Below are 24,538 nucleotides of genomic sequence, written 5' to 3' on the forward strand. Positions count from 1 at the left end.
TGATTATAGAAAGACATGAGAAAAGTTTTGCTGTGAGAAAATTATCAGGCTGGCCTGGTGAGGCTAGTTGCATTTTTTTTTTTTATTGAGACTAGCTTCATCTCTTTTGAGTGACATAATTGCTTACTAAGAAAAAAATAGTTCTTCCTAATAAGTCCCTATCACAGTATATCTTTACCTTGACATTACAGTGTATTTTGGGGAAGAAATCTCATTGGGGTGTTTTCATTGTGCTTGGGGAACCAGGAGATGGGGAACCTTCTTGCCCTAGCGCAAGCCTACTTCTGTGTCATACATCATTGAAAACATTCCTTCTCTTACAGATATCTCCTGTGATGGAAGCTGAAGAGTTAACTAATGATATATTAGCAATAAAAAATATTGTTCCTATGAAAGGTGATGTTTGGGCCACATTTGAAGTCATAGAAAATGAGGAGCTAGGTGAGTAAATTCCATGCTAGATGTTCTTCAGTTTTTATACAGTGAAGTTGACGTTGTGACAAACCATTATTATCATTTGCTGTTTTCCTAAAGATCTGCATCTCATTTTGAATTCCTTTCTACCTCTGTGCCCATACTGACATATGTTATCACCACTTGAGATTGACTTCCTATGATGTTGCTCATCAGAATAATTAATTCTCTCATTAATTATATAAATATAGTATAAAGTATTGGGTGTCTCTGTTGCTACCTCATCAAATAATGCTTTTTGTTCATAAGGTCAAACTGTTTGACTCACAACACTGTGCTAAATGTCATTTCCCCAGCACCTTATCTCTGTGTGCTCTTTATTTAGTAAGAACAGAGAATGCATATCTAAAAGATTATTGCCCAGAAATCAATACTTTTAGATATAGCAGAAATTTCTCTTGTGGCTGTTTGATTTTTTTTTTCTATCACCTTGTCATTTTTTCCTCCTAAAGAAACTCAAGAGTAAAGACACCTTTTAAAACAACTTGACTATCATGGTTGCCAAGTGCTGAATAAGCTTAACATTCTAATGACACAATTTGGTTTTAAAGACCTCTAGGAAAAAAAAATTGGATGCAAAATTTCATTGTACCTTGACCATCTGTCTAGCTGATACCTACTAAGGTCTTGGGACCCTTTCAAGTATAGCTGTCAAACTGCCAAAAGGAAAGCCTTGCGTCCCAGAAGCTTAGGATAAAAATTAAAATTCAGTGTTGAACCACCCACCCCAGGGTACATTATTTGGAATATTGAAGTCATTATTCGAATGGGAGGGGATTAGTATTCGCTCCTTCATCACTCCACTTGATATTTTTACTCATGTGCTTTTTACATGCATAATTCCTTAAAAATTAACGAGAATTACGATATGATATTGTCAGTGTGTCTTGTCAAGACACAGTATACCAAGTGCTTGGGTGTCAGTTCTCAGTATCTCATTTTTTAGACTCTCTGCCCCCTGGAAGGAACTGCTCTGGCAAAGTGACTGCTGTGACCCCCCACAACTGTGACACTCAGCAGGTCTGCTTTCAGCCTCACTCCACCTGACGTTCTGGGCCATCGACTGCTAGTGACCTCGTTTCTTTCCTGTGGGGATGTCCCGTTCATTTTCAGTGCTGCTCTGTGCCCTCGGGTCTTCACTCATTCCGTCAAACTTGTACTTTGTTTTACTTCTGCCCACTGTTGAGTGTCGTGCTCGTCATTGCGGATTTCAGCCTGTTAGACTGGCTATTTTTATATATTCTTTAGACTTAGCATAGAGTTCTCATAAGTGCTTGAATGGCACCGGGAGATGATATTTTCCACGTACTTCTTTGTTTTTGCCCACTGCAGCCTCCCACCTGCCACATGATTACCTCCTGTAAATTCTAGAGCCAGGATGTCTCTGCAGTGACCTGCACTGGCTCTCATACTACCGTGGCTTAATGAAAGCTTCATCAGAGACGTAGAGAGCATATCTTTACTTTACTTTGATGTTTGCTTCAACTTTCCAGCACACTCTATCATAAATAATACTAGTTAAGTTAAAATCCTGACTAAGTAAAGCATAGTATATAACCATATGTTCTAGAGTCTTCTGGTTTTTCTAGTAAAGTAGTGGGTTTTATTCTCATCCTCCTTATATTTGTGGGTAAAAGGTAACTACTGATATTATTGTCAGGCTATTGTTTCATCTTTAAAGTCATCTTTTCACTGTTTCCTCTGTCCCTGGTTAGTTCATCAACCTTGGCCTCCTACAACATTTCAGGACATGAATACATAAAGGGCACATTTTGTGCCAAGATCAATATTCTCTGTTGTAGTTATCAATGCATCCAAATTTCTATACTGAACTTACAGTCCTAACCTTTATTACCCACATGTATCTGTATTCTGCTCTTGTGTGGTAGAGACTAGAAAAGTCTATTAATTTCTTCTTATTCCATGATACGTTTCTATATGCTTCTCTAAATACTTCTAATCATCCCCCCTTGCAAAAAAAAAAATCTGTTTCAAAGACTTCTGACTCATATGTAATCTATAATCATACCTATGGCCCACTCCTGTAGAGTGTCTCTTCCTCAGCCCTCTGACATCATAACAAGTATCTGTGATGACCCATGTCACAGGAGAAGGGTGTTCTTTTGTGTCACCACTCGTGTGTGTGTGTGTGTGTGGTTGACCTTTGGTCGAGTGGGGAGTGTGCAGCAGGGAAAGCTTCTCATCACTTGATAGTGGGTAAGCAAAGAAACAAAGTCAGGGGCTCAGTTTCTCTTTCAGGAGCATGCCCCAGTCATTGAGCATCCTTACAGAACAGTTGACGCAGTTGACACGAGTTCCGCAACAACCTAAGAGCGCCATGGGCTTTGAGCAAATCTTCAACGCCCAGCCTCTGGAGAGCATTCTGAATCCAAGCACATTTTCCCCTCTATCAGTATCTACCCTGTTCTAAAGCGTCTGTGGTTTTAGCACTTAACCCTGAAACTGATCTTACTTGAACTCTATGTCCTGCACCTCTCAAATAATCTTCTTCTTAAGGAACCTCATCTAAGGACACTTCACTAGGGATTTTGGTTTTATGAGACATGTAATTCCTGTGCGGCAATATGATGGCAAAGTTTTTCCTTTTCCCTTGTTGATACTATGGTACGGATGATCTATGTTCTTCCCATTACTATTCTTGATATTATTAAACTCTTCTCATCTATATGTAAAATGCTAATAAGTTACCATATGGGATGAAGAGGGGCTTTTGCTCTCCTGAGTTTGACGCTAAGAATTAGAAGTGGAAATGCCATATCATTTTTGGAAACCTGTATCGCCAGTGGCATATGTCAGGGGAGCAGCTGTAATCTCTGGTGAAAGTTCAGTAGCTTTCTTACTGAACTGAGTAGGTGGGCCTCATGCTTGGCACACAGTTTTAAACAGGTGTGGCGTTGTGTTTTATGAAGCTGTAGAACCTCCTTTTAACCTGTTCTTTCTTTATCCTTAACTCTTGTCAGTGTGCACAAAGTAGACAGTAAAAAGTGCTGTCTCCAGATAATGTCCTGCTTCTACGTGATGCATGTCCTATCCTATGTGATCTGCCATGAACAAAGGCTGCATGACACAAGTATCAGCAGCAGCAAACATATGTCTGTAAGAGCTCATATGCTAACAGCGTTTGATAACTCTATCCATTTTTCATGATTCTCATCCCTTTCTTATATTTAGATGTGTCCCATTTTTACAATTATAATGTTTGACAGTCTGTAATAGTATTTATCTCTTGATTTTTCAACTCTATTCTTTATCTATGAAATTGGGTCTGCAAGATTTTCATCCCCCCCCACCTCAATTATTTCATACAATGATCCTGATCATAAAAAAAAGCACACTTACATTTTGTGACAAGAATTAATTATCTGCTCATTAACAAGTCTCTGTGTCTGCTATAACACTTTCAGTACAGTAAGAACACAGCTCCATCAATGTAGAATCTGCTTACAAATGAGTGCAGTAGGGACCCTCTCTAGTGTAAGTCTTGTGATAATTGGAACCTAATTACCAGTTCTGGTCCATGGCACACCCCTAGTCTAGTGCCAGTGCTATACCCGCCTTGCCTCACCTGCTGCCCAGTCATCATTTTCTTTGTGTGTAATGTTAAAACTCTTGCTGCTATTTCTTTACCATACTTCCCCAAAAGATAAGAAGGTGAAAGGAAGAAGTGGAAGAAAAATAAACCTTTTTTTTTTCTCACGTTGCCTTGTTTTGGACTCAAAAATATATCTTTGTGCTCCTTTCTCTCCCAGAAATTATATATGAGAAACCACCATGAGGAAATGTACACAATTAACTAAGCTAGATGTAATTGAATTTAAAGTATCAGGGCTTAAAGTCCAGTAGGTTTGGGAATCAAATCTCTCGTTCTCACCTTAACTTGTTAGATAACTAAGTAAAAGATAGAAGTTCTGTGAAAAGGTTCTTTTTTTTTTTTTACATGTAAAGTAGGAAGCTTAATAATACATAATAAAGAGTGTTAATGTAAGGATATAAGTGATAACATGTGTGTTATCATATATGATACATGCAGTACCTGACACAACTGTTATTCTGGAAATGACAACCGCTAATAGGATCAGTAGTACCAGCCTGCATGTGATTCAGATATCAGTTGCTGAAAGGGTAGTGTTTACTTGATTAACTTTATATGTGGATGCATCTACTTCCAGCTCTATGATGAGTTGTTTGCAAGGCCATTCTCTTTAAATCAGTAACTGAATTATGATTTAGACAGTTATTTATGATTAATTTTGGCCTTTGTCAAACTTTTCAGAAAATATTTGAAAAAAGGAAAATTAAAATAGCGCAAACAATCTTCACTTCTTATCATTGGTCTGGTTTTACAAAGACAAATATTTTCCACTAGCTTGTGGACCATGAAATAATCTCACAGTGGACTTCAGCCCTGGATAGTTGCAGAGAATCTACTGTGTCATCAGTACAGTGCTGTGTGCATGTGTATCTTTATGATGCATGGTTTATAGCTAGTATTATGCTAAGTAGCCATGCTCTAATGGGTACAAAAGGAAGAACTGCATTTCCCTTTATGGTTAGGAAGCCAAAATATTAATCTTTCTCTTGTGAACCTGAGTTTATTGGTCGCCTCTCTCTTCTTAAATAATATTGTCATAGCAGAAGAGGAGATGATGTATTTGTTGCATGGTACTCATGTTTCTGTCATGAGTTTCAGTAGGATGAGTCATAGATAGGTGCCCTTGGCACGCTTTTGTGTGTTGACAGCATTAGTACTTTAACTACATACATATTTCAAGGTGTTTTGTGCTGTACATTTGGGGACTGAAAGAATTGGCTGCTACACAGAATTAGGAACAAACAGTGGCCTCTTCACATCAGAACTCTGCTCTACCTGCTGCTTTATTTGCTGCTAGTCCACTGCCAAAGTCTGCATAGCTCCTAGAATATGTTTTTTGCACATATCTTTATTAATGGATCAACATATTTTAATCCACAAAGAGAAATTCCCTGTGAAGTATTTATTATTGTTAAAAATTTTTTGTAATACTCCATGCTAAGAATAAGTATGATACATTTTTCTAAAGTAAAATATATGCAGATTGAGTCAGCAAAGAGATTTGCTTAAGACATCATTTAATTCCTTACTTGTGGCTTCTTATATAGGAGATAATTTATAACATCACCACAAGGTTCAGACATTTTTACTAGTAGTTAAATAGAGATTGTTTAATACTACTGTTTATTATTTTCAAATGTTCTCTGCAACAATACTTTATGTTTGATATTGATTCATGAAAAAAATACTAGCTATAAATTTTATTCACTATTATTGATTGAAAATTATAAGACTGTAATCTTGTTGAGATAAACAAAGGATTTATTTGTGGCTGTCAATATTGGACAAGATTAATGTACTAGTCCTTTTAAAATTATTTAATTGCATATGCTAATAGGAATTTTATCTAAATTAAAAACAGACTAAGACACATGATCATTGTAGCAAAGGAGATTTTATTCCTACCTTTAAAACAATATTTGCATAGATTAATTTATATAATAAGCTGAATGAGTGTGTAATCTCTCTAGGTATTTGGGTCTCTTGCTTACAATTCTAGTACTATTACAGTTTAGTGAAAATGTTTATACTGTTGCATACATAACTTTGCACATGATGTATTAAAACCTGTAATTATTCAATACATTTCTACGTTTGTTGCAGTAACTTGGATTTGTGTTTGCAGAGCGTCCCCTTCACTACACAGAGAATGTGTTGGAGCAGGTCCTTCAGTGGAGTTCATTAGCTGAACCCGGTTCTGCTTATCTCGTGGTGAAGAGATTCTTAACCATCGACACAATTAAACACTGCAGAGGTAGGCACGCTCCCTTTACATCGCAGAGGTGGCTAAAGGTTCAAGTGGTTGAAGAGTGCTTATTAAGGCACAAGTGGTGTCTGAAAATGGGGAAAGGGAGTAGCAAAATACAGAATCTGTTTCCATAGTATTGTGCAGAAGTTTTGTGTGTCGCACTGTGGTGGTAGCTGGCTCCTTTGATGGTACATGTCAATATTCTGGAAGGAATGCCCTGAATATGTAACAGTAATTTGGTCTTATTCACGTTTCCGTTTTTATATTATGTGACTCTTCCTTAATAACATTTCTAGTCATTTGAGAACCACAAGCTATGTAGCCTCTGAGATCAAATGTGTGCTATAAACAATATTATTTTGATTATGTTAGAAACCAAATAAGCAAGCTTGGTGTTATGGCGCACGCCTTTAATCCCAGCTCTCGGGAGGCAGAGGCAGGTGGATCCCTGTGAGTTCGAGGCCAGCCTGGTCTACAAAGTGAGTCCAGGACAGCCAAGACTACACAGAGAGACCCTGTCTCAAAAAACAAAAACAAAAAACAAACAAACAAAAAAGAAACCGAGTAAGTTCAAATGCAAGGAAACTCCACTTGAGTTGAAATAATGGGAAAACCCTGCAAAGTTAAACAAGAACGTGGCCAGCACAGCAAGCCGTAAGCAGTGCTCTCTTAACATGAACAAGAGATGTCAAAAGCTTTGGTTCTGACCCTTTTCCTCTGTTGGCTTGTCACCCGTTAACGAGTTAGAACGGCATTTCAGCTGGGCTTCTCGACAGAGCAAGCTTCAGAGCTAAGCACTCGGGTGTGCTAATACGGAGTTGCCTATTGCTTTCATAAGTAAGGTCAGTGATAACCATTGTTACTTATTATTCATATACAATTAACAAGGACTAGAGACACCATAGGTCACTTAGACTTTTGAAAATATTTTATCTACTTTTAAAACATGAATATAATACGTTTGGCTCAAGTCTGTCTACCGTTTCCACTCCTTCAGTTTCTCTTCCTTCTCTCTTTTCTTTTCTTTTCTTTTTTTTTTCCCCCAGACAAGGTTTCTCTGTGTAGCCTTGGCTGTCTTGGACTCGCTTTGTAGACTTGGCTGGCCTTGAACTCACAGAGATCTGCCTGTCTCTGCCTCCCAAGTGCTGGGATTAAAGGCGTGCGCCACCACGCCCGGGCCATCTCTTCCTTCTCATTTACCACTTACAGTGGTTTCAGTGAGAATCCGTTTGGATGCTCGGTCCCAGTTGTTAAGCTGGAAAGGATGAGGAGGAATAGCCCTGTTGGAGGAGGTATGTCGCTGAGAGGAGGCTTTGAGGTTTCCAAAGTCCTTGGCAGGCCTAGTGTCTTAGTTAGCATTTTTATTGCTGTGAGGAGACACCATGACCAAGGCATCTCTTATAAAGGCAGACATCTAATTGGGCCTGGCTTATGCTTTCAGACTTTCAGTTCATTGTCACCATAGCAGGAAGCATGGCAGCGTGCAGACAGACACCGTGCTGGGGGAGCCTAGAGTTCTGCCTCATGATCTGAAGGTGTCCAGGAGGAGTCTGGGATTCCACACTAGCCAGAGCCTAAGCATAGTAGACTTAAAAGCCTACCCCCACAGTGACACACCTCCTCTAACAAGGCCACACCTCCTAATACTGCCACTCCCTATGCGCCAAGCATTCGAGCGTATGAGTCTGTGGGGGACATACCTAGACTCTCTGCTTCTGCCTGCTGCCTACCTGTCACCATACTATCTGCCATAATGATAATGGACTAACCCTCTGAAGATGTTGATTGACTACTATTGTTGTGATCATGTGGTTATAAAACTGAAGGAAATAAAGTTACAATAGGAAGCTAAATTTTGTTTGCACACGGTCATGGGGTCTCCCAAGCAGGAATAACCTCTGTAGTAGTTCAATTGTGCAAAAAATCAGGATGGTACAGATTTAATTGATTAAGAGAAATGTGAGGCACATTTTGTGTGTAACCTGCTCTCTCTAGGGCCCCAGATATTCCATTGTATCCTCCTGATAGGTAAGAGTCAGTGCCTGTGGTGAAATCTTTGTAAACATCACCTATAATCATTGCAGAACTCAGAGGAAAGAAAGCATTCCTAAAGTGGCATTTATTTATTTATTTATTCATTCATACTATTTAAAACTATTTTTAAATTTAAATGTATTTTGATTTTATTCTTTCCCTTCCCTTACTCCTTGAGCTTCTTCTCTCTCATTCCCTCTGCACCCAACTCTATGTTTCCCCCCAAAACAAACAGAAATCCAATACAACAACAGGAGAACCAAATAAAACACTAACCCCCCCCAAAAAAACACCACCAAACTATAACCAAATAAATGTGCACGTGCATGCAAGAGTACACACACACACGCACGCGCAAAACAAACTGTAGAGTTCATTACATATTGGTCAACTACTGCTGAACACGAAGCCTGCCCTGGAGATGTTGATATGCCCAGTGTCACTACATTGGAGAAAGAGGGTTTTCATGTTGTCAGTAGACACAGATGACAGTTCTGTAGTTAATCTTTAATTTAGTAGCTAGGTTTTCATTAATTCATTCATTATCATTTTTTAGACAATAGAATTCTTTCAGAGTACAAGTTTACCCTTTTATTTCCTGCATTCATCTTACAAGGGTAGAAATCAAAAAGAAATCCCTACTTCCAGTTATCTGTAGTTCATTTGCAGGTATATATGTGCCTGTCCACTCATTCTTCCCAGAATTAATGTACACCCCACAAAGGGAATGGGATGATAGAGAGACACCTACCGTAGGTGAGTGTTTTGATTGAAAGACTTTCTATTAGTATCTGCTATTTGGGGCCTCAAAAAGGAATAATAAACTGCTTCAAAGAGTTTACTCTTTTTAAAAAACATTTTATTATGTTTATTTTTAACATAAACATTTATATTATTACAGATGAATAAAATAAACTACATACAGCAGGAGGAACCACGAGACAATCAGGAATTATATAAGTGTTACACTCACAGTGATTTGGCTATTTGTACTTAGAAAACTTGAAGTAAACCTCTTTCCTATTTTGTTGGGTCTAAATTTCTTTGACAACAAGACAGGTTAACTGCTGGCAACATCCAGCCTGCATCAAAGAAGATGATGAACATCAAAGACCTCCTTATGTAGTTAGCTTCAAATGGGGCAAACCAGCCACTGGGCAAAGTGTCCTCATTTTTGCCACAGACAGAATTTTGCCTAAAAACGGGCAAGCTTAGATGCAGGCAGAGTCAATGGCCAAACTCTGCCAAGACAGGGTAAACAAATCCTCAATAGTTCCTGCCTCGCAAATATGTATGTCAGATAAATTGGGCTAGAAGGCCGAAGATGAGGCTCCAACGTTACAGAATGCTGAGTGACTGTTGAGGCAACAAATTGTCTCTGTCACTTTTTTCATTTTGGAAGCTGCTCACCTGCACTTCCGGTTTACTCAGATATTTAAGTTTTATTCCTTCTCAAGTCTCTGATGTGGTTGAAGATGAGATGGTTTAGTCTTACAATTAAGCTTAGTTCGTTAGGGTTTAAGATGTTTTTAGGTCTAGATAGATGTTTTAAGTTAATAGAGATGAGATATGGTAGGTAATGATTTTCATTAAGACTTTACTCTTTATTCCATAAAGTTTCCATTAATATTTTAAAAGAGTTTAATTGATACTCAGATTGTTAAATCAAAATTACCCCTTTTGTTACAGATATTTTTACATGGATTACAAGTTGGAATTTTAAAAGTGGCTGTAGACTTTTTTAAAAGTTAGTTTCATAAATAATGATTTTCACTCATAAGTTTGTCTTTCAGTAACCGTGACTTTCTTACATTTTCTGCTAGACTGTTGCGGTTAGGTGTTTAGTCTCCTCTGAGGCTGCTGGCCAAGGCCTCTTGAAGCAGAGTGGCTGCCTGCTCCAGAGTTCCTGTGTCAGCTGTGATAGCCACTGCAGCCTACAATTTAAATAAGAAAATTGATGTGAGCAAAGCCAGTGTGATTTCACTGACAATTTATGAGAAGGAAACTTTTAAGAAGAAAATCATCCTAAAGCAGTAAGAAGTAGCAGTAAAGATCTTGGTCCCATTTTTAGATTTTAAATATGCTTAGTGATCAAGTAGATGCCCGTGCTTTGAGCAAAAGCGTTAATACATGTGACCACATTTTCTCTAAGTAACAGAAAGCTACTGTTTGAGCATCTTGATAAAACAAAGTTGACACAAAATGTGCTTATCAAGTGTCAGACCCTGGCTTCAATCTATAGTAATTAAGGAGTTTCATTAAAATATCATTTGCTAAGTGTCTCTTCCTCTCTAAGTATCTGGCATATTTCTTCGTCAGTCACTGTCTGTCTGTTTAGTTGTTGTCATTCATTCCTAGATGTATATGTGTGTTTGATTTGAATAGTATTGACTCTATGGCAGGTTTTTTCTCATGTATTGGAATAAACATATGAATCTCTGTGAAATTACAACTTCATAACTTTTAAACTTTATTGTACAGTATTTGCTCTATCTTAAGGACTTCATAGATGTCCTGCTCTACCCAAACCATTTAGAGTGTAGTCATCATAAGTAGGAATACATTTTAGATCCATATAGCATTTAATTACTGCTTGTTCATCTAAGATATTGAGGTCATTTGCTTTACTCTTATACAAGTACATGGAGCAAATATTTCTTGTCACTACTTAATATTCAACCTGTCGTTGTTCAGAGACTGCATTTCTTTTTCAGAATCACTTAGTATCATGGGAATTGTTGTTATGATTTAATTAACATGAAAAGAAAGATAATAGTCCTCCGATTTAATTTCTCCCTTATGTATTAAAAGTTGAAACATTGAGATGAAGAGTGAAACTTTATTTAAGTTGCTACTTAGACTTTAGCATAGCTTTGATTCTGAGATCTTCCATTCCATTCCACTGATAGTAAGTTTCTGCATCCCTATCACAAGTAAAGTCTAAATTTAGCCTTCTGTAAGTTTCCAGAATAAATAATTTTTATATTGCTGAATCATATTTTAACACAAATCTCTTAAATTACTCCAATAAAATTTACTCATAAAAATAAAATATTAATGTTATGAATAGGGAAGAAGTACTTTAAACATGTAACATGTAGCTCAGATGCAAATATCTGAGTTTATAGGTTTGTGTTGTTGTATAAAGTAGATGCCTTTGGATTCAATCCGCTTAGAATTAAACAGTCCAAATGTAACAGCTTTGTGCAAAGTCATAGTTGTATAAGACCCTTAGTGTTATTGAATTAGAGAAAAATCACAGTGAAAAAAGGAATATAAACCATAATCTAGTTGAAATTATTAGTAATCCATACTCCAAAGAGTCTAGCTCAACACACACACACACACACACACACACACACACACACACACACACAAGTTTGGAGCTTCAGCTTAACCCCCTTCAAGGGTAAGTGTTGTCTTGAAAATATATGATAATGGTTCCTGATAGTCACTGTAGACTTTGAATGTCCAGATATTTTCCAATAGACTAATTCTGTAGGGAGGAAACAAATTGATAAATTTTATTAGCTTTCTGTTTCATGCAAGAATCTACAAGAGGAAATTTAAAGGATTGTTAAGCATAATCTTTACCCAGAGGGAAGAAAACAATCTAAATGTCTCAAATCTATTTGATATAAGACTGCAAATACAAAATGCAGTAAATGCCATAGAGCCAAAATACTCATGTAGTGCTTTTGAGCACATAAAATGAGTCTCACTGCATCACCAATGACATCTCCTATCAAATGGAGAATCTTCCAGTGAGGGAAAGTCATTCTATGTTCATTCTTGTTTCTGTACCAAAAACAGAATTCTCTGTTAGATGCTGTGATACCTAAATTGTAATTGTGGGTTTGTTTTAACTTGTCAGATAACCATAGTAAGTGAAAAACCTCACATTTATGGATTTGATAACATCTATTTTAAGCTAATTGAGACTCACAGGAGGTACAATGTTATAACTCTTTCAAAATGCTAAAGGAATATGTGTACCTTTATGTTTATTAAGAGTGTATTGAAAACTCTACCCTTATTTAATATTAAAACTACATTACTTGACATGATAGGTGTATTTTAGAAACAATTTACTATGACTCTGTATAATAATAAGCACCACATAGGAAAGCAATTTTTTTATCTGCAGCTTTAACTGATAGTGTAAATTTATAAAATCTCTCTGGCACAAATAGGCTATCCAATCATATTCCAGTACTATTTTATTTATAATTTAGCTGTTTATAATCTACTTATAAAATGATACCGTTTCCAAGCAAGTAACAGATAGGAGAATAGAGTCTAGGCATGATAGGATGTGCCTGTAGTCCAGGGTCTTTAAGACTTATGCAACATAGTCATAGGTTTGAGAATGTCCCAGAATAGTGAGACCATGTGTCAAAAAACTCAAACAGGGGTGATATTTAGTACCATAAAATAGTTTATTCTCCATAGTATCAAAATACTTTTATATGCTAGGCTTAATTTTTATTTATCCACTATAGAATTAATAAAACATTTTCTCTTTTCTAGAGATAAATAAACCCATACTGGTTACTAAAAAATGAAGGAGAGAGAGAGAGGTTTGGAATATAATACATTTATTTAGTACTATACCCAGGTTAATTTTCCACATGAGTAGACCTATGCTTTATTAAGATACACTTTGAAGGAATGTTACACGGTAAATGGAATGGATCACTAATTCTAATTTCTCCACATTATAAGAAATGCACCTGTACTGTACAACTGATATCCCACATAGGGAAAATGAGTAGTTATGAAGTTGGAAGGCTTTTGGGATATTAGCAACGCTGGCCAGATGACTTGGCCATGACCCATTTGCAGTGGGGATCACTCGTAGGTGCTGTCTGTTTGTTCCCTTCAGCGTTTGTTGTGCATGGAAAGCTTCAACAAGGGATTTGTTCTCAAATTATGTCCAGGCTTGAGGAAGCACTCTTTGTCAACAGGAGCAGAGGCTTATGTAGGCCATTAGTAAGCAGATTACTCAAAAGTGAAGAGCACAGTATAATTGAGAGTATGCTAATTTGTTTTCTTACCAAAGCATTGTAAAGGCTAGGTCTGTGTGTTTTTTATAAGACCATATGTATGAGATTGTGTGTCCTCGACCTGCATTTACTATGTACTAACAGCAGGCTGCATTCCTTCCCTCCTTCCCTTTCTCCACAAATTTGAGAATAATGTTCTTGTATGTAACATTTCATTTAGCCCTCCTACTGAGGTTGAGATTAGTCACGAGTAGTCACTAGCCTTTCCCAATGGAGATACTAGAGTTTGTAGACATTATATAACTCCAGCAGGGGACCTACAGTGAGTGGGAGAGCAAGCCTTAGAATCAGGCCTTCTATTCCAGCAGTTTCTAGTCTGTCTTTAACCCTTATGACCCTGAAATCAAGAGTAAATCTGACAGTGAGTTTTCAGTCACAGATACAGTCTATAAATTATCAGAATTACTTTCTCCTGACTACTCCTGCTCCTCCATAAAGAAAGTCAGGAGGTAGTATTTTTGTATAAAAATACAAATCAAAGAGTTTATAAGAGAGGGGAGATTCGGGTTTCATGATATTTCTGTTTGCCTTGAGTATATCATTGATCGTTGCCTCCAGGGCAGAAGCTGTGCTCTAGCTTTTATACACGTGATTCTTAAGACTTTTCCTAATTGTAAGATAGTAGCTCAATAGGATGAGAGGGGAGCATTTGTTTTCTTGTCTGACCTGGTCACTAAACAAGTTCCACTAAGCTACAAGTAGTCATGCGTGAGTGGCAGGGAAGGTAATGGGTGGTGGAATTTGGTTAGAGGAAAACATATTAAATGCAGTAGGCATGCTAGTGTGTGCTCTGCATCATTCCCTGGGAGTCTGACTTTCTCACAAACTCTGGTGCCCCATATTTGACCACGTTCCCTGGCTGGGGAGACCTGGTGGCACTCAGAGGAAGGATAACAGGCTACCAAGAAGAGACTTGATATCCTATGGACATTTTACCTTTTTAAACAAATCTCCAAGATTTTAAAATAATCTGATGCTGGAGAGGTGGCTCAGTGTTAAAAAACACTACTACACTCAGATTTCAGTTCCTGGCACCCATAGTGGGCATATTATAACCATCTATTTCTCTAGCTCCAGGGACTTTAATACCCACTGGTGTCCTCCAATGGCAAGCAGATGCATGCACGCACGTGCACACACACACACGCACACACACACACACACACACACACACACACGTAACTAAAAATAAATCTTTAAAAATTCAAAATAAAAATGGTTTACATTATATTCTCAATAAATAAAAATGAACCCAATTTCCAGAAGTTGTCTTCTGTTTTACAGAGAAAAGTATCAAAGAAGGCACCTTGAAGCTCAAAGAAGAGCCATCGAAAATACTGTCTGGAAATAAGTTTCAAGACCGATATGTTGTTTTACGAGATGGACATCTCTTTATTTACAAAGATCCAAAGGTAACTGGCTAAGCAGGACTTGAGCATATGGGTTATTATTTTGTGTGGATATTTATGTCTTTATTTGTCACTAGTCACAATTATCTTCCTCAGAACCAAGCCTTGCAGTTAGCCAGTGACTTCCTGCAGTCTACAGAGTGTGAGCTCAAAACAATCAGCAACTTATTCCAGAATTTCCTGTGGCCTCACTATGAGCCTCAGGTTTTGTTGTTGTTGTTTGAAAGAAAATTACTTCATCATTGAAGAGACTTTTAGTGTGTTACTGTAAAATATCATATATATCGGCGTCATAGCCCGTAGAATTAAGAGAGAGAATATTATATTTAAAAGGTAAAAAAGGAAGCCTAGTGAGAGGTAATGGAGATTTAATGAAGACTGGTCTTAAAAAAGATAAAACCCCAAATCTGTAATGATGTTAACATCTTCCCTATGCATTTGAATAAATCTACTGCCATGTCAGATTTATTGGCTTCTATAGATTATTCCCTTTATGTATTGAGTTTTATTAAAGAAATGTGAAGTAGCAATAAAAACTACAAGTTTTAAAGGCAGAGCATTAGATAAATTATGTAGCTGTAAAATACTGAATTTAGCCTGAGAAAAATCTCATCACTTTTAAGACTTAGTGGTGTGAACAAGAACTTAACATCCCTGCTTCCTTTAAGAATGTGATGATTATAGTTTGAGTTCCAAAATCCAGTCATATTAATGTGTAAATAGAGTATGTGTAAGAGTTTTTTGAAATGTGAAACATTCGTAAATATATGTTATTATCAAAGAATGCTCATAAAGATAACACTAAGAATAGGATAGGTAAGTTGCAGAATGAACAAATATATTTAAAATATCTATATCAGAAAAACAAAATTGACTGTATAGGACATTATGAACCATTCCAAATCAACAAGAAAGGCATCCCAGTAAACACATGAGCAAAGGACTGAGCAGAGTGAAGGACGTTATAGAAATATGTCAAGAGCCACTAAAGCTGAGTGTGTTCAACATCACCAGTCATCATGAAATTAATACTAAAATATTACTACAGAATTTTACAAACCATTTGCCTTGATGAAAATCATGAGTGACAACTCCAGTTTGGACAGGGATTTGGAGTTAACTACGGTGCTTATAAACAGTCAGAGGAAGAGTAAAATCTTACTGTTTTGTAGGACTCTCTAACACTTTCAAAATAAAGTTATTCATCCACCTGCAAATAATAACCCCTGTGCACTTGTAAAGGAAGTTTCACTGGCAGCTTCCTTCACAGATGTGCCATAAATAAGAGAATAATGTCCTTGTAGATTGAATATTACTAATAAGGTTTCTAGTGAATGTAACAGCATGCGTGAACAAAAGAATTTCAACAATCAATGTAAAACTGTACGTTAAAACATTCTGTTCAGTCTATAGTGAAAGAACTCAGAAAGGGGAAAGGTTTTGCTTGACCTGGGGAGAAAAACAGTCAGAGTCCCCAGGAGGCGGAAGGAAGATGGAGTAGTTGCTAACAAGAAGCGTTCTCTGTCTCCTGATCCCACCTCACAAGGGAATTTGCCTGAGTACCACACAGCTGCCATTTTGTGTTGTGATTCTGTTCTCTCTGCAGAGGGAAACTAAAATGTTTAGAAGTAAGGTACCTCCATGTTTTGAGTTGTGTGAGTGGATTTTAAGGATCTTGAATCCTAGATTTACATCTGTAAAAAGTAAAGCTAGACTTCACAGTTGATTATTTCAGTGATGTAAAACATAGCCTGGTTTATGGACCCATCCACCTTATTCTAGGACACTTGATCATTAGTCTTCCTTACTTGTAACCTGTTGGGGCAGGGTTGTGTATTCAGTTGGGTATCACCCTAGGGGCTTTAGTAAGCAGGTTGAATATTTTTTTTCCAATCAAGGCCTTTACACTTTTTTACTGAACACCAACAGAAGGCCACTAAAAATAATTATTTTCAGTAGTATAAAGAATAGCAGTATGGCCACAATTTCCCCAAATAAAAAATGGTGTGCCTACTATATGGCAGCAGAATATGTGGCCTTGGCTAGCTTCATGTCATCCTTCCAAAAGCTCCCTGGAATAGGGGCTGTTACTGTTCCTTCATGACACATGAAGAAATTGAGCCACAAAGACATTAATTACATAGCTGGCCAGAGACTATATAACCAATAAGCAATAAAAGCAGAATCCATTTCCAGATTTCAAAAGCTATCTGAAAGGCTTACTTAAGGATAATAAATTAATACTACGTTAGCCTTGGATTGTAGCTGACAAGTTATTTGAAGATGATCGGATTTTTTTCATGCAGATAGTTCCAAGTATGTGTAAATGTGGGTATATGAGGTTTGGAGAGACAGCCTAACAGTTATAAACACTGACACCTCTTCAGAGGACCAGATTTGCTTCCCAGTACCAACGTTGCATTTAGAACCATCTCTTACTCTAGTCCCAGATGCCCTCATCTGGTGTACTTGGGTGCTGTGCACTCACATGGGACATAAACATACATGCAGTGTTATCTTAAATATCTTATAAATACCTAGGATTTCAAATCATAGTGACCACAGTTACAGAATTATAGTCCAAATATTAAATGTAAAGATTTGGCTCTGGGACAGTTTTCACTAATATATGTGTCCTGTATATACATTTAGAAAATTATTTCTTGAGAAGGAAGTAGATATTATAAACTGAGAAATATATTTAAAGCAACTGTTAATTAGAAATAATTTATGAATGTTCATTAACAACAAATTAGGGTAATACACAGGGGAAGATAGATTTTGTTTTTACAGGTTTTCCCAGCACAGAAAATGTTAATTAAAATATGTTCAGAGCTGATTTACAGAAAAGGTGAGAGGTTTCAAAGAATATTGCCATTACATTCTTAATGGTGTGAAAAAAGCAAGTGTGTGTGTGTGTGTGTGTGTGTGTGTGTGTGTGTGTGTGTGTGTGTGTGTTGAGGAGGGGAGTATCCTTAACAGTTGCATGGACTAATAAGCAAACTGCTTTTAGCCCCAGGAATAATTTTAAAGCTCACTTGTTTAATTGACTTAGTTAATAACTTCACTTTGAAATTTAGTAACTCAAGCAACACATTGTAGATTTCATAAAAGTTTAGTTTCTTGAATTTTTGGGAGCATTCGCCAGGAATAAGACATGCTAGAGAGAAGAGCAGGGAGTATTTTGCCACCTCAGATTTACTTTTATGGAACTTTCCATTCGGACCTTGGCAGTTTCTTGTTTTTCATGTTCAGTTTGAACATAGAAACATATGAGAGATTTATTTTCCTAGCTGCTGAGTTGCCTTTCTAGTTATGACTTTAGTGTCACTAAAGTAATAAGCTTGAATTCCAGGAGTGGCATGGGGAATTTCATTACTTTATACTCTTTATCTCCTTGTCGGAAAGTCTTCAAAATGGAAGCAGTCTTGGCCTTACCAATGTCCTGGATAAGCAAAGACTGCCAGCATTAAGGAGTAGTCTAAGAATGCTTGGGATAGGCATTCTAAGACACGCAAATGCCCTCATTCCCACACCTTTGGAGTTTCTGCCTTTCACTCTGCCTTGTAGCAGCATGGCATGGCATGTCCAGGGATTAACCACCTAGGCTGCTGAAGAGGGTGCAGTATGAGTTAATCTTCAACAGAGGTAACCAGGAATGACTTTACAGCATGCAGGCTTAGTGGCCAGCTCCAGGTTTCTTGGATACAGCCTATAGAGGGGCACTTAACGCCCATACCTCTTGATCACACAAAAGACATTCCGATGTTTAATGTTTGTTCCATAAGTTTCAACAGGTTAGCAAGTCATACAGATCAATGTCAAAAATCATTTCTCAGCTGTACTTAGAAGAGGAAATGCACTTAACAAGAAATAGAAGCTAATCTGAAGGAAACTACAGAACTTCTCTGATAAATGTTGATTTATCCTTATTGATATTAATTTCTATCTGTATTGTAATTTTCAGAGTTATTTTTTTAGAACTATATGAAATTGATATTTTACTCAAAGGAAAATAGATAATAATACTAACAAATACTTTTGGGGACAAAAAGTAGTGATGAAATATTTTTCTAACCGTTAAAATATGCAACCTATCATAAAAACTTTAAATAATACAACTTAATATAAAAATTAACATACAGGAATGGCACTATGAAGTCCAGTAAAAGAATTGTTAATCCATACTTAATTTTTAAAACTATGTAATAAAAATTATTAGCTATGAACATTTGCTAAATAAATTGGAGAGAAATAGTTGTCACCAAAAATACTTAATTTAAATTTTCATTTATATTAAATCCTAGAATATTTCAGGACAATAAAATAATTAAATATTTTAAAGTATCAGCCTTCAAAGTTCACAAGACCATAAAAATGAGTTTCTGTCAACTGTACTGGCATTGAGTTAAGCAAAAGTTTTCATGATCCTAGTGCTTTAAAAATGGGGGCAGATGGATCAGTGCTCTGCTACATCGTGAGTTCAGAGTTTGAGGCCACATGGGGACTTTTCTCAAAAAAATAGTACTTGACTTCATAAAAGAGCAAAATTAAGGCAAATATCAGTTGAAATCAGACATTCTACTCAAAAGAGACCTTATCTCCCTGTTAATATATTAAGTGATAATATAAAGAAATAAACAAAGACGCAGTTGGAGATTAAAGCTTCATCTTAGTTAGATGAGTAAAAACATGTTATTCATAATCTGTGCTTCTATTGCTGTTATTGGCCTACAAGGTCCAATTAATTAATTAAATTTGTGTGCATGTATCTCTAGTGATAAGAAAACAGTGTTGATACTGTATAGACCTAAATTCTCCATGCAAATCCCAGACCTTAGCCACTGCTAGAGGCCACTTGACAGCAAGCATGGGTTCTTTCTTCCCCTGTTACTTTTCCTAAAAGTATTTCCCCTGATTCCTCCAGCTTGCTCCATGCAAATCAGCTTATAACTTTATAAACATAGCTCCCACTTTTTACTTTTCAAGTTTGATTGGTGATAAAGAAATGACATCACAGTAACAACTTAATATGTAGCACATAGGTGAGCTACATATCTGAGTTTTATGCATCCCGTGGTGTCCTAGTGAGTCAGTTTTTGCCAATCACTGGACTTAGCTTGATAGGCATCTTGTTGTTGTTGTTGTTTAACTGTTACATCCTTTCAGGATAACACTCTGCTGGTCCCTTCAGTCATCCCTACCTCTGGTTCTTAAGATCGTCCCTGCTTCTCTTCTGCAGGCAGCTTTTAGCATCTTTTGGATACTTACTTAACACAGATACGTATGTTCAAAGGAGTGTAGAGCACATGCAAATGATCCAAATAGGCATAAATTCCTTTTAGAACATATTTTAACAAGTTATTCTTGATAATGTTCATCCATGTAACTACTTAAGAGTAATTTATTACGTTCTCTTGCATACACATTGTCTGTTTTCCCCAATTCTGAAAAATCCATAAGGCATAAAATTCTCTTTCATTCAGTGATAAAACCTCACTTAAACCAATTTGACAGCTAGGCCCTATGTTTGTATCAATTATAATATGTTATGTTTTCTACTATAGCTAATTTATTTAATTTAATCAGATCAGTCTTCATTTGCCAAAACTTGTAGTATAGTCATGCACATGGGACAAAACAAAGACTTCTAAATGCATTTATTAATATTTTATGATGTTAAGAAAATTTAAAATCTACTTAATCACAGGCTAAGCATTCTTCTCTTACAGAGCAGCAGACACGACAAAATGTTTCCTCTCAGTTTGATGAAGTTTTATCTCGGTGTGAAAAAGAAAATGAAGCCTCCAACCAGGTAAGTCTGAAAGAAAAGGGTTGTGGAGAGAGGAAACAAAACAGGAATTAAGTCTGTGGAAGGGCTTAGGGCTGAACACCATTAGTGTTAATACCTGCAAATCTTGAAGTCCTTCATCTGTACCTAGGGTGCCAGGGTGGATTGGGTGGCTTTGTGCTTATATGAGAGGGACGGTATGTCCATGGAGGAAAAAGTCAGGCTCCTTAGTGACTGGACTACCCTAGATAAGTTGGAAAATCCTCGGGACACTTCTGCAACTTCCAAGATGTGTGTACACATCAGGAGACAGCAGTGTCTCGGGTCCAAGCACACTAAATTAGCACAAGAAATCAAACATGTCATTCAGCTTTTTGTTGCTTAGAATATTTTGATACTGGATTTAAAAATTGTGGGATTGTTTTTTGTTTGTTTGGGTTTTTTTTTTTTTTTTTTTTGGTTTTGGTTTGTTTTACTCACATTTGGAGCTAACCTTATAGCACTGATATATCTAACAACATGGACCTTCTTAAATGTTATATGTCTTTTTAATACTTAATGAACCCAGCATTCAATTTATACCATAATTTGTTATCACACTCAGTCTGATTAGCTAAGTAATTTCATTAGAACGTTCCAGAAAACCCTTGAGTGGCCTGTGATTCTCAGATTCCATTACTGAAAGTTTTTCTTACTTTTGCTTCTGTATTTAATTTTTAAGCTGAAGACATACACATGTGTGACACATGCGGACATACACCTGATTTCAGCCATTCCATAGATATGTCATTAGTGTATTTGTCCTCTTTGTGTTGCCAGCATAGAAACACCTGAGACAGGCTACTTAGGATAGCACATAGTTTATTAGTGCACCAAGTGAAAACGTGAGTGATTCAGCCTCAGTGGCTCCAGAGTGTGGTACCGTTATTGGGTGAGTTCTGCTAAGGGGCCTTTTCTAGTGGTCTCACATTGTGACATCTGGCAACAGCATGAATGTGTTTAACATAGTGTTTGTGTTTCTCTGTATGATGCAGTTGGGGATTGACGGCGTATTTTGAAAAACATCACTGGTGAGTTAAGAACTGGCAGCCTTTTGATTTTATATAATACAGGCAAGGAAAAGGAAATAAACTTGTATTGAGTTCACCTAGTGATAATCTTACATCCTTGCCACTGTCTCTTTCAAGCAATTATGTCTTACCTCTTCCATAGACAGTATTATATCTGGGTAAATGGGCAAAATTAAAGGTATTTTTATTGTTGTTTAGTTGTTTTTGTTGTTGTTGTTGTTGTTGCTTTAAGATTAAAACCTGTCTAAGTTGACACTTTTTTCTCTGTAAGTTTTTCTTTTGTCCCTGATGTCACTGAAAGCCTGCTCCTCACTCACCTCCTGCCTGGCTGCCCCAAGTTCCATTAGATTGGATACCTCCTCACCCCAACCCTAGGGCCAGGGCTTCTTCATCTGCCTGGTTAATGGGGAGTCTCTCTGCCCCTTAACATTTCTGACTTTGCTTTTGTTTTCTACTGTGCTCTCTACCCAAACACCACTGACTTTGCTCCAGTGACCACGTATCTTCCCTGCTTTAAAACCTTCCTATGAATCCCTGTACCGAAAAATCCTGCAGGGTTGTTGCCTTCATCAGCCTCACTTCCTTCTAGTGTTTCTTTTGCGCTTACAGAGAGAATAGGCATCAGAGCTTGACTTGCTGCTTCTTGCCTGCCTGTGAGTTACACATGACTGTGCTGCTCATCTTCCTTCCGTGATGCGTGCTGCTCACTTCTTCCCGATCTGTATCTACTCCCTGATGAACCAGCAGAAGCAGCTGTCATTCATTCAAACCGTAACCTTAGGGATCACCTTCGCCTACAGCTGTTATTAAGTGCTTTACATTTATTGTTTGCATACATAAGATGGTTTCGTCTTTGCCTGCTGATGACAAAGGACAATGTCTTAGCAAGACTAATGAAAAACAAAACTCATTCTTAGAAATGCCATTTTCCTGGGTTTTTTCCCCCAATAAATTGTGTTTTTACTTATTGTTTATAAGCTCAGGAATGTGAAGAGTATAATTTCATTGGCATGTCAATTACTTTATTCTAACAGGAGGTACGAAATCTACCTATTTAGACATCAAGCTCTTCTCACTGCCTCCAGACTCCCTGTACCTGCATCTGCTGTTCTGGTTTTTTCTGTAACATGCCTCTTGGTTTCTCTTAACTGTGCAATGTATTTGTTTGCCCGGCCAGCTTTCCTAATGTACTGTGCAAAGCTTGAGTGCAAAAGCTGCTTTATTAACAGTTTTAGTAAAGCATTTCTGAACGAGTGCCAACAGACACATAATGATATTTGTCTGATGATAACATGTCTAAGCCTTAAAAAACAAAAACAAAAACAAAAACAAAAAACCCCTGCCACTTCATGAATGCACACATATGCTCCATTCAGAGTGTCTGGGGGAAAATATGTTCTGTGGCCATGTGCCTGAAAACATCAACTGACATTAACTTTGTCGATGCCAATGTGATGTTTGCTTCCCAGAAGGCTGAACCTGCTTCTGCTGACGTAGTCTGAGTTTGATTTCATTAAACCACAAGTTTGGAAGAGTCTAAACTCTTCTGCTTATTAAGTTACTTTTAACCACAGTGTGGAAGTACTTATTATATCAACCTCATTTTGTAGGCACCTGTGTTGTGACAGTTTTCAAGCCCAGATGGAATGGATGGCCAGTATCTTTATTGCCCAGGTATGATTATCTCTTATGACCATCTAATCTACTCTAAGTTTTGTTTAAAGGAAATTCTAGTGTGCTTGTAATTTTCACTGGAGTTTTGTTCTGAAAGTACACAATTGGCACACGTTGACTCGCATGTGTTTTTATATGTATGGAAATCCAAATTTTCCATTGTTCTTTGAGACTGTTGTGATCGGTCAGCTTCCATGTTCCTGCCAGCCCAGTAGCCCTTCCGCGTGGGAGGAGTGCGCTGGGTCTGATATTAGCCTTGGTGGAGCTCTGGCTGCTCTGCGATGAAGATCTTCATACAGAAACACACACTTTGCCTTCTCCACGCATCTTTCTTCCCCTCTCCTTGCAGAAGCAAGGATAGCAGAATGCATGTCTTTGATACCCGTTGTACGGTAAATACTTCATAAGAGTCAAGTTTTCTATCCCTTAAAATGCACAGCAGAACTTTGGTTTACTCGAAGCTGTTCATTAAAATAGTGCACAACTCTCAGAATTCAGCAAGGCCTGTACTGCACTTAGCTTCACACTCAGTCTTCCACTTGAAGAAGGATTCTTTTGATAAAGGGTTAAATAGGCCGATTAACTGAATTGGTTCCTTTCTTAAGCTTTTCTAGTTGACCCAGTAACAGCACTTCTCACAGAGCATTGGAATTTGTGGCTAATGAATAAGTTGTTAATATTACTGTTCAGACCCTTTCATGTCTCTTGCAATGAAAAGGTTACCTCACTTCCAAATCTAGTTCTTATTGTTTTTGAAAAGCATTTATATGTGATTTAATATGTTAAAACTTCCAGTGATTAATAAATATTCCACATTTTCACTTATGTACTGGTTTATAATGCATTTGTAGGGAGAATAAAGACGAATTGTGAACTTTTGCATCTTTTTTATTTTTTCCAAAAATCAAATATTCATGCTAAAAAACCAAAACTAAATGTGAAGTTATGTTGTTTAAAGTGGGAAGCATACAGTCAAAAGCTGTTACAGTATCTGTTTACAGCACAATTAAGCTGATGTTTTTGTTTTCATAATTGGAGTCAATAGACTTTATGTTGACAGTCAAGGAATGAATAGTACTTCCCCATTGTAGCACTAATTAAAAACATATGTACAATTAGTTGTTTTGTTGTACTTTTCCTGCTATAATGTAAATTCAGT

The 24,538-nt window shown here is 37.1% G+C and overlaps 1 protein-coding gene across 4 annotated transcripts in view; it reads left to right on the forward strand.

Moving 5' to 3' along the window:
• ARAP2 (ArfGAP with RhoGAP domain, ankyrin repeat and PH domain 2) overlaps positions 1 to 24,538 on the forward strand; it is a 160,484-nt gene that overhangs the window by 125,955 nt on the left and 9,991 nt on the right. For all 4 annotated transcript variants that reach the window (XM_084797766.1, XM_084797769.1, XM_084797768.1 and 1 more), the window contains 6 exons: positions 324 to 441; positions 6,213 to 6,341; positions 14,720 to 14,847; positions 20,577 to 20,659; positions 21,670 to 21,705; positions 23,316 to 23,379. In XM_084797766.1, the coding sequence (XP_084653892.1) occupies positions 324 to 441; positions 6,213 to 6,341; positions 14,720 to 14,847; positions 20,577 to 20,659; positions 21,670 to 21,705; positions 23,316 to 23,379 (558 nt within the window). The remainder of the gene's footprint in view (positions 1 to 323; positions 442 to 6,212; positions 6,342 to 14,719; positions 14,848 to 20,576; positions 20,660 to 21,669; positions 21,706 to 23,315; positions 23,380 to 24,538) is intronic.

The sequence above is a fragment of the Acomys minous genome (assembly GCF_964271855.1).
Source record: "Acomys minous genome assembly, chromosome: 10".
In the NCBI taxonomy this organism is placed as follows: Eukaryota; Metazoa; Chordata; class Mammalia; order Rodentia; family Muridae; genus Acomys; species Acomys minous.